General features: G+C 36.8%; 1 protein-coding gene across 4 annotated transcripts; it reads left to right on the top strand.

Moving 5' to 3' along the window:
• Window positions 1-672: 672 nt before the first annotated feature.
• Window positions 673-6,268, top strand: LOC148877336 (ankyrin repeat family protein). 4 transcript variants are annotated; one of them, XM_088985011.1, is made up of 4 exons: window positions 673-1,031; window positions 2,906-3,301; window positions 5,519-5,635; window positions 5,964-6,268. In XM_088985011.1, exons 1-4 carry the CDS (start codon window positions 758-760, stop codon window positions 6,182-6,184), a joined length of 1,008 nt encoding a protein of 335 aa, XP_088841137.1. In that variant the 5' UTR covers window positions 673-757; the 3' UTR covers window positions 6,185-6,268. The 4 variants fall into 4 exon arrangements, with proteins under 4 accessions (XP_088841137.1, XP_088841143.1, XP_088841140.1 ...); XM_088985017.1 differs by having other exon boundaries at window positions 5,944-6,268; XM_088985020.1 differs by having other exon boundaries at window positions 719-1,031; window positions 3,098-3,301.
• The last annotated feature ends 5,204 nt before the right edge of the window (window positions 6,269-11,472 follow it).

The raw sequence follows: 11,472 nt of genomic DNA, 5'->3' as shown, positions 1-11,472 counted from the left end.
CCAACCCAACCTTCTTCCCATCCCTTAAAATCTTGTAGAACTTCTTAATCTTATATTTTAACTCAACTTTTATTATATATATAAATCCTATATTGTATTAATATTTGTTTGTTGATAATTTTATTGGTTCTTTAAGTACACAATTCAGAAAAAACTGTATTTGAAATGACTATAGTTTATTATGATGACTCATAATAGATCTTTTATGGGCAACAAGTTATGGGTGGCAAACAGCATAGAGGAGATAAAAAATAAAATATTTAGAAAACATAAAATATGTTATCAAGGTTTTAGTATTTCCAATTAGGATTAAGTAAAGTGATTATCTTAAATGAAATAAATGATAGTATGTGGTAGTGGCTATACAACTATCATGTATCTAAACAAACTGATGTAAGATCATATATAACATATATTTATATATGATATGTACTATAGAGTTGGGTTCAGGTTGCCCAAAAAGTCAACCCTAACCCAATCCGAAATAAATTTGGATTCATAAATTCAACCCTAACCCTAACCCGAACATCAACCCGATTGGATTAGGTTCGAACTAACCTCGCCCAAGTTGCAGCCTTAAAACTTATCTCAATTGACGACAAATTAAACGGGATCCATTGATGGCCCAGGATCGCGTTAAAGGAGTTCTATGCTACGGCCCACAGCCCACAAGGCACGGGCCCATGTTTTTGCCTCCATGTTAAAAGATTCGTTTGGCGATGAGGGTGCTGGAGAGTGGAGACTCGAGTAAGCAAACATGGAGGAAGGGGAGGTACTGTGCGAGGCGGCGAGGTCCGGGGACTCCGCCAAGATTAGAACTCTGATCGATGCCGGCGCTGACGTTTCGTACTTCGATGGTGAAGGTCTGACTCCACTAATGCACGCGGCCAAGCACGGACACGCTGATGTAGTGAAGAGTCTGCTCGCAGCCGGCGCTCCTTGGAACGCCCTCTCTCCCTCTAACCTCTCAGCTGGAGACTTCGCCATGGATAACGGTCATCAGGACGCCTTCGACGTCCTTCTAAATGCAGGTCCTGTTCTCTCTCTCTCTCTCTCTCTCTCTCTCTCTCTCTCTCTCTCTCCAACAACAGAATCATTGATTGATTAGCCTAAAAGGTTCTTTCGTCTCAATTACTGAAACAATAATCTTCGGAAAGTAAGAGTTCGGTTGCTCATTGTTACGAAAGAGTATGACTTTCTGTAATGGGAAATGAGGTTTAGACCATTGAGGATTTCAGTAACCGTTAGAGATTTAAATTCGACAAAGTTCTATAGTTTGTTATAAAAACCTCTAGGTACTGACAATTGTAAACCAATAACTGCAACCTGAGCATTAAATATGGTTTATCATGACACAAAAGGTGTTTCTTCCGGGATCAAAAAGATCAGTTTTGCTTTGCGAATTATATTTCTTCCTTCCGTGGCCGTTATGTTTCAGTCATTAATGATGAGCTTCAAGTGAACCGAACCAAATTGAGGGGTTTTGACTTGTTACTTGATATGCATATCTATTAATTGGAAGTTATAACTTCTTAGCAAAAAAGAGTGACTAAACCCATGCCTTTTTTTTTTTTTTTCATCAGTAACGGCAGAATTTATTAAGAATAAGAAACTTTAATTACAAGAGAGGTGGAGGTAAACTTTCTTAACTCCCCCATTTTAGCAAAACAAAAAATACAAGATTAGAAATGAGCCCAAAAGAAAGATCCCCTATTCACCCCTTGCTTGGCTAACTAAATCCATGCCATATTATGTGTTACCTTTCAGAATGCTGCCCGTGGAATGTCAGAAGCACTACATTCTGACATTTCTTTGCTAGAGCTGCTTTTATCCCATGGTAAGTAACACTGCTGCTACTCTAGGGAAGCTTCCCTAAGAATTCTCTATTATTAGAGCTGAAAATATATCCCTTATCTTATTTCGTTGGGTTACTTAGTGTTTACAACACAGCTCCTAATGTACTGAGGTAATGGCCAGTCCTTTCATGCAAACCCAAGCTATTCATCTAGACATCCTTTACCGTGCCTTTCCCCACTCATGGATTGTGAGTTTTACTTGCCATATAAAAAATTTAGAATGTAATTATCTTTGCTTGACAATAAAATAGGGTTGTAGTTAGGATGTATTCTATTCTTGAGACTTTATTGTTTCCCTTCTGCATTTGTTTCGTTTCTTCTTCTTGTTCTCCCCCTCCCCCCCTCCCCCCTTTTTTTGTTTTAGTTGATATTGAATTCATTAACTTAAAAGTTGTACAGTGCTTAATTTGGTTTCAGTTTGGATAATTCCCCTATCCTATTATCCTGTTATTCATATGCTATGTTTAGCAAAATGTTCAGTTTGATGATAAAATGAATGCTAACAATATTTAGCGCTTTATTGATAATAGAATGATTTTATTTTATTTTTCTATATTTCTTAAATCACTTAATAAGGAATAGGTTTAGTTTATGTATATGAGCATTATTTAGATAATTAAATTAACCTTAAGAAACTTGAGAATATTATATTGGGAATTGTGAATTCATGGTTTGTTTTGATATTTTAAGGTTATAATGATGTTTCTTAGGGAGTGAGGTTTAATGGTTCCAAGGAAGTTTACAATTAGTCATGTAGACAGACATGTTTATAAAGTGTACAATGGTTCCCGCCAGTACTTTTATAATCATTGATTTTTCTAACATTCCATGCATGTAACAATCATTCATTAGGACATAAAATAATGATATCAGCATTCAATGGATAAGACATATAGATACTGATATATTATGTTTATTTATGATCTGGGCATGAAAATTTCTGTGATATCAGATTTGTATATTTATGCACTTTTAAATGTAAATATTGCATATTTGACCAACGTTGGTGTATCCTTTGGTTTTGAGAAGAAGTATCTATACTTGAGCAGGAATACAAGCTGAGTTGGTGCTGGGAACAATTGCAAGGGCAACTAATAAAAATGGAAACTCTAATGGGGATTACTTAGATGAAAGGGTTACATTTAGTGAGGATAGGCTTACGGATGGCAATAGCAAAGCAGTCATGATGGCTTGGGAGAAACCATTGATGGAAGCTCATGCAAAAGCCATTTGCTCCACAGGTGGACACATCCTGAATATTGGCTTCGGAATGGGACTTGTAGATATGGCTATTCGACATTATGGACCAACTACACATACTATTGTTGAGGCTCACCCAGATGTTTATGATCGTATGCTTCGTACTGGATGGGCTGAGAAGGACAATGTAAAGATAATATTTGGTCGCTGGCAAGATGTTCTTCCTCAGCTGGAATCTTATGATGGTAACACTAGACTCAATATTTTTTTTGAAAAAAGAAAATATTTGTTTTGTCTTTGTCGTGGTTCATCTGTTTTCTAGTATATTGTGATTAACTGATTATAAATTTTATATGATCGTGTTTGCCATTTAGTTTTCTCCTCTGAGATATTAGGTGATGCCTAGTATAGTATGCTATTTAGTTTTATGTGATCATGCATTCTGGCATTTGCTAGTTTGCTTCCTGCTTTAATTATTATTGAAGTTTCATTATTTAAAAATTCTCGGTATTTTGCAAATATCAATCCTCCATAACTGACATCTAGGCACTTAAATCCATAGGATCCTTCCATGAATGTTGGTTAATGAAAGTTTCAACAGTAACTAGAGTTATGTGCAATTTCCAGTTGCAGTTCTGTAGTTTAGGCAGGGAATATTGTTAACTTGGAATGGATCTGATCACTGAAATTTGCATGGAAGAAGGCATTGCCAAGAGCTTTTTCATTTAAAGTGTAATAGGAAGCTAAGAGTACGAAAGGTGACTTTTGGTAGATTACACCATGAACAAGTGAGAAATCATACATGAATGTCTACTATTATATTTGAAAATTAGCTTTTGAAATTTCGTCATCATAATTTCTGCTTATCAAATTGAAGTTAAGTATTAAATGTTACTTTAATCTTTAAGCCTATAGTTATAATGCCCCTTCATATCAAGAATGCAGGGTATGTTTCTAGTTGCTGCTTATGGTTGTCCATGTGAATATGTCTATATGCTGTGTAGTTAATTGGGTTGTCAAAAGGTAGCATGTCTTATCTTGCATATCCATGTATTTATCCTGGAAAATTGAGTTTACTCCTTTTCACTAAATTTTAGTTCCTCAACCATCATTTCACTTGGAAGACATTTTTTTGCCATTTGTTTTGATTCTTTATCATATGCCTGGTTGAGAAGAAGTCAGCTTCACTATGTTTCTTGGTGGAAATTTTTCTACAAGGTTTATGGGCTTGCAGTTTCTTGAAGGATGGTATTGCTTTTGCTCTTGTTTTATTGGTTTTGCTTCAGGTCATTCTTGAAGTTTGAAATCTTTTACGGTCAACAAATTCCAACTCCTTTTTTGTGATGTAAATTGTTCTATTTTCACATGGCAATAGATTGAGCCTCCTTCTTGTGATTACCAATTGTTAATTGATGATTGCTTCCATAATGTGGGACAAATCAAGAAGCTAAAACTAAGCATCTCTAGATCTTGTGGTTTGCATCACAATAAGTAGCATGTGACTCCCAAGGTTACATGACTTGATCACTATGTGGATCTTTTAGCCCTTGCATGAATTGATTAGTGAAACTTAAAGCATAAGTGGATTTAATTATGGCAGCACTGAATCACTGATGTAGATCAATGTACCAGTTAATCTCTGTTACAATCTGGAATAAACTGTCAAACCACATTTGTATGTATACTTTTGAATCTTTGATTTGTAGGTTGGCTAGTCAATGTTTTGGCTTATTAATCTCTTAGATCTATACCTTCCATCGTGAAATGGAAATTTCATTTCTTTACCATTTGGCTAGTGAAACTGCAAGTGTAAGTGGATTTAGTTATGACAACACTGATGTAGATCAAGGCACCAGTTTAATCTCTGTTGCAATCTGGAAAGATCTGCTGTATCACAGTTGCATGGTTGGTTTTGAATCTTCGATTAATGGGATGCTTGGTGAATGTTTTGGCTTATTAGCCTCTTTTTTATCTAAACCTTGCATTGTGAAATGGAAGTTTCATTTTCTTTACCATTTATGTTCATTTTTTTATGATTGAGGAAATCATTATTTCTGATATTGAAAAACCTTGAAAAAAAGAAAAGAAAGAAGAAAATTGATGAACTAGGGCTTTGACATTGAGACACTTAGTCATTTATATCTATATGACACTTAGTCATTTATATCATTATTTCTGATATAGAAGGCCAATTGTAATCATTACCCATTTATATCTATATGGTTATGAATCAGGAAATGGGTATGTCAATGAATAAATGAGTATATATATGCTTTTTGAGTGTAAAAAGATACAATCTGTGCAGATTTAAGGTATAGGTTAAGAAGTCTTAATTTCATATGAATAAATGGTTTGTTGTTTGTAATGATGGTGTTTAGTGATCACAGCCTCACAGGATTGTGTGAACCATATGTCCAGGTCCTTCCATAAGTTCTTTTAATACTTTCTTTTGACCTATGCAGGGATATTCTTCGACACATATGGGGAATACTACGAAGACATGAGGGAGTTTCACCAACATCTACCTGCGTTATTAAAGCCTGGAGGAATTTACTCATTCTTTAATGGCCTATGTGGTGGTAATGCTTTCTTTCATGTTGTTTACTGTCAGTTGGTTTCCCTAGAACTTTGTAATTTGGGTTACTCCACACAATTTATTCCCTTGCCTGTCAAGGATTGCTTAGGAGAGGAAGTCTGGGAGGGTGTAAGGCACAAATATTGGCAGCTAGATACATACTACCTCCCTGTTTGTCAGGCTTCTCTGGATTCTGACTGATGTTTTAACTTGATTGGAACTTGTTTCCTTGTGTTATATTTTCGAAGCTTTAATTGGCTTTCCTGGAATCAAATATTTGTTATGTATTCCATCTCTTCTGCATAACCCCAGAATTGGATGAACAATGTCAGCACGACGAATTCCTATCTGGAAGATCCTTTGTCGTTTACATTCAACAGCCTCTGCCATCCACGGGGCTCTCCCTTTGCGGCATGATAGTCCATATGAACTCTACGCAACGGTGTCAGTGCTGAAGACATGGCTGTATGAATTGGTGCATCACGTGGATGGAGCCTGTGGACAGCAGAGTTCATATGGACAGTTAAAGCTTTCTCCCTGTGAAAATATATAGATTCAATACAATTGTATCCGGTTCGATATTGGATTCATTTGATCACATATGATAATTTTATCTTGAGTGTTTCATTTTTATAAATTATAATAAGAAAAAGCACGTCCAAATGTACAAGAGGCTCAAAGTGTAGTCTCACATTGACAAGTGAGAACATCTCCCAATGAATTGAATAAGATGTCCCCAATTTGTGACTGGGCTCCTCAAAGTGGGAGAAGTGGATGGCTTTATGCTCGCATTTGTCATTTGTGGGATAAGATAAAATGGTCGTCAGTGGTTCCCTCTACTGGTTATATGAATTTGCATAAACATGGAAATAGAATCGGCCTCTCACACGGATCAGTTGTACAGCGGTGCCACCATTTAATTAATAAAAAAGAAAAGGAAGAAGATTCCCCTTGCTTTTTTTTTTGGGTGGAACCTTGTGAAGAAGATAAAAGACCTCTGTACGAAATATTGTCACATTTGTTGTGAGCTTCTACATTTTCAGTCTTCACCATTTTATTGGGATTCCTTTTTTCTGTTTGAAGAAAGGTAGCTGATTTGGTATAAATTCTTCGTTATGGATGCAAAGACTATCTTTGTTATGGAAAATTTCCATGAAACTTGCATGTTCACAGGATAAAAAACCAAATGGCCATTGTCATCAGATATGCTCTTAAAAGATGTTTTTTTAGCACATTGTTTTCACCATTGGGTAAGCAAAGTTGATTTTTACGGAAGCTTTTAGGTCCAAACAAGTTTCATATTCGAGCAAGGGTTGATCGAAATCGCCAATCTTTGAAAACCACAAGAAAACAGCCAATGCCACCTCAGGTTTATTGTGCAAGGGTAGGGAATAAAAGACCATACAGCATTGCAGCTTTTGTTTTCTTAATTAATCTGGTAAAACGTCTATGGTACATAACTGTTACCATTTTCACCCAACTTGAATAAAATCTTTGGCAGTGTTTGAAACCCTGGGCGTTTATTGAATAAATGCTGCCACATTGATGCCACTTCAGCATTTCCCTTATTATGCGGATTTGTATGCATAGACTTGCAAAAGCAAGCAGTAACTTATGTGCATGCCTACCGTTTGGGGAAATTTCATTTTAGCACTTCCCCCAATGGGTAGGTGTTTATTCACTGTTTTGTTGATGTAGCATCTAATGGTGCCTAAAGTGTCAATAAACGGATTCATTATTACTTTTCACAGTTTTGCAAACAAATCAACGCCCACGGTTCCATACACATACTTTATCCTTAGGCCATGTTTGGGAGTGCTTAAAAATCCATACTTATTTGTATTGGTACCACACCATTAAGCACTTATTAGTGTTTGGGAAATTTGCTTGAAATAAGTGCTTATTTTTTAAGCCCTAATTTCCAATTTTTTTAAGTGTTTATACAATAAGCACTTATTCAATTATTTCTTCCAAAATTATCTCTAGTGGAATTTTAAAATACCACTTATAAAATTATCCTAATGAGGGCAGATTTGACCCTCCATTGACATCATGACATGTGACATCTCAAAAACATCTGGATGACACCCGACACCATGTAGGCGATGACCTGCCTTAGATGGAAACCTGAAGACCTACCTCTAGAGGCTTACTAGAGACCTGGAGACCTACCTCCAGAGACCTACTAGAGACTTGGCGACCTACCTTCGGAGACACATAGCATCCAAATTATACCTCGACGCCCAATCAACGAGCTAGCTCAGTAAAATTAGCTCAAAACATTTCACTTAGGCCGACCTCCACCTCTACGAGACCAAACTAGCTGACCCCGTAGGATTATAGTGAGCTATCCTAGGAGTCGGTCAAGCTATAGGGACTTAAGGCAACCTACTAAGGAGAGCTTGCTAACCACCCCTGCAGTTCCCAATACAACTCAATAAGGCCAAGCTGGCAGACTCATAAGATTACGACAAGCTATCCTAAGAGTCGACCGAGATGAGAGGACTTAAGGCAACATACGAGAAAGAGCTCACTAACTGTCCCCAACAGCTTACTACCAAAAGCGCTAATAGTGCGACAGTTAGAACGGTTCACCGCGTCGCATGCCGAATTCTATGTAAACGAATCATAACTCCTACAAAAATCTCTCAATTAACACCTTAATGCGCCTAAAAATATGGAAACAGTTCCACAAAGAGTTCAAGACTGTTACCTTGAGCTCCTAGAGTCCAAGGGCCTATATAAGACGTCCAAATCCACCCAAAAAGGTATGAAAGCATAAACTCTCATACCCTGTCGCATACTCTCACTAAAGACCCCATACTGACTTAAGCATTGGAGTGTCTTCTTGGGTAAATCCTACCCAAGCACTCTAACTCGTCTTTCCTTTCAACTCTTCTCAACTCAGACTTGCAATTCACATCTCATCAAAATAGCTTGGCATTGCCTGGTTTGAACCCAATTTGGGCCACATCATCAGACAAGAGGGTGTGAGCGGATTGTACTTCATCATATACCTAGTTGAATTTTATAAAATTACTTTCGTAAACATACTTCTGTACTTTCGTAAAAGTGCTTTCATAAAAGTGCTTTCGTATAAAAGTACCTTTCACAAAATTGCTTTTATAATAGTGATTTTGTAAAAGTACTTTCATAAAAGTGTTTTTATAAAAATAATTCAATAAAAGTACTTTCATAAGGGCACATTTTAAAAATTTTAAAGAAAATAAAGGACAAAAATAGTCACAAATGCTTATTTAAGTAGTTATTAAAGAAAAAGACTACCAAATGCCCAATATAAAATAAGCATTTGAAAAGGTTAGGTGCCAAATACAAATAAGTGCTTATTTGAATAAGCAATTGTTTTTAAACTCTTATTCAGTAAATATTTATTTTTACCTTAAGCCCTCCCGAACATGGCCTTGGAATGACTGAGAATAAGATTTGTTCAGTTGAGACCGGTACACTTTGATAAGCAGTTATGTGATAAATATTATACTTAATAGAACTTAGTAGAGAAGAATGAAGAAGAAGAAGAAGAATATGAAGAAGAGGTTCGGGTGATAGAAGAGAAATTAATTGTTGAAAAACAAGAACAGATCGTACATAGTTAGCAACTGTCAGCTAATCTAGTTATCATCAAATCTTTGGATTTAATATATCAGATCCCAGATTTAATCTGTATTCATGCATGTTATTGTGTTTAAAGCGACAAAAAGTTAAAAAAAATAGTTATTTTTAATTGATACATGTATAATAAATGTATGGGTGTTGGGTACAACTATGATAATGAAAAACTTCTAATCACATGTATCATGTCTTTGGTCCAGCATAGAGTTTTCTTATATCGACTTCGGCTTTTAATTGTGATGGAGGCCCATCTCACCATATGGGCGGCAATACATAGGATAAGGAAACTTGCAGGATAAGGATAATTCAAGAATTCAAGATTATCCCATAATTCAAGAATTCAAGAATCCAAGACCTATCAAGAATTCAAGAATCCAAAATAATCCAAGAGTTCAAGATAATCCAAGATTCATACCAAGATTAGGACAATCCATGCATGGATAAAATCCACTGAGATCGGACAGTGAGGATCAAGCCCAAGAGTATTCGATCCTATCAAGACAAAGATCAAGATCAAGAAGAGTTCGATCCTAGCAGATTAGAGATCTATCACGATTGTTCTTTCCTAGTTATTCTACAATTTTCAGATGTATTATAAATACTGTTATTTTCCAAGATAATAGACAACTTCAATTTTTTGTCACCTTTTCTCTCTCCTCTAGAGATTTATGTTTAGTTTCGCTAGAAGCTGGTGTTCGCCCAGTGCTTGCATAGCTAGCCCAGTTTTCATTGCTTCCACACTGTGTCAGGTGGTATCAGGGCAGGGAATTCGCCCAGTCAAATGGCCAACCAAGATGGTAACAGTCGCAACCCACCCCGTGACAGAGATCAGGGGTTACAAGCTATTTGGAGAACAATCAAAGAGCAGTGCACGACCACACATAACATCGAACAACAATTGGCAGAGATGACTGAACAACTGCGGACCTTGTTACGGGAAGTTGTTCCACAAAACCGGAAAAATCCACATCCAATCGAAGGAGATGATCACAACAGACCACCCGTCAACACTACATCCCGACATCCAGTTTTCGATGATGAAAGTGACAACGAGTTAGAGTTCGGTGTTGCTCCAATTATTCCCGACAATGGCAGAAACGACAGAAATTGGTGCAACCCAAGTAATTTCAATCCCCATCAAAATAATGATGAATTTAAGCTCAAGGTAGACATTCCTACTTTTAGTGGAGATTTGGGGATAGAGGGTCTGCTAGATTGGATCACAGAGGTCGACCGTTTCTTCGAATACATGGAAACCCCAGAAGAACGAAGAATTAAATTAATAGCCTTCTGATTAAAAGGAGACGCATCTGTTTGGTGGGAACACATGAGAGAGACCCGGACCAGAGAAGGAAGGGGTCATGTTCGAACTTGGAGGTGCATGAAGCAGTTAATCAGAGGTAGATTTTTACCCCCAGATTATGAACAGTATATGTTTGAATCATATCAACGATGTGCGCAGGGTTCTCGAAGTGTTAATGAATATACATCTGAATTTTTAAGATTAGCTGAAAGAAATTAATTATCTAAAAGCGATAACCAACAGGCAACCCGTTATCTGAGCGGTTTAAGATCGGCTATCAGAGATAAAATTGGCATCCAAATGGTTCTTAGTGTGTAGGAAGCAAGAAACCTAGCCTTGAAAGTTGAATTAATGTTCCAAGAAAAGGCCCGTAATGATAATTATCGCCGGTACAGCGGGAGCGACAACAGACTGGCAACTGTCGAAAGGAACAAGTCAACCCCAGTAGTACAACCTTCTCACCCGACAAGTATAGTTAACGCTGGTAAGGCCATCACAGAAGGAAATACTCGAGATAACCCTTCCAACCCTCATAAACCTAGTAATCCCTATGCAAAACCTACTCCTTTTAAATGCTTTAAATGTAATGAAGTTGGGCATAGATTGAATGACTGTCCCAAAAGGAAGGCGGTTAATATGATAGATAGGGAGGAGGAAGAAGATGTTGAGGAGGAAGTATATTGTGAACCTGATGGGGAAGATGAAGAAGGTCCATACGAACATGAAGAATATACATGTGTTGTGAGAAAATTAATACTGTCCCAAAGAAATAAATATGCCTTTCAACGATACAGATTATTCCGTACTAGATGTACTGTCAATGATAAATTATTTGATTTAATTATTGATAGTGACAGTCAAGAAAATATCATTTGCAAGGATGTAATATAAAAATTACTACTTCCTGA

Source organism: Nelumbo lutea, chromosome 1, assembly GCF_056320005.1.
Source record: "Nelumbo lutea isolate HS-2025 chromosome 1, American lotus-T2T, whole genome shotgun sequence".
Taxonomy (NCBI): Eukaryota; Viridiplantae; Streptophyta; class Magnoliopsida; order Proteales; family Nelumbonaceae; genus Nelumbo; species Nelumbo lutea.
This window is presented reverse-complemented; position numbering and strand designations above follow the sequence as displayed.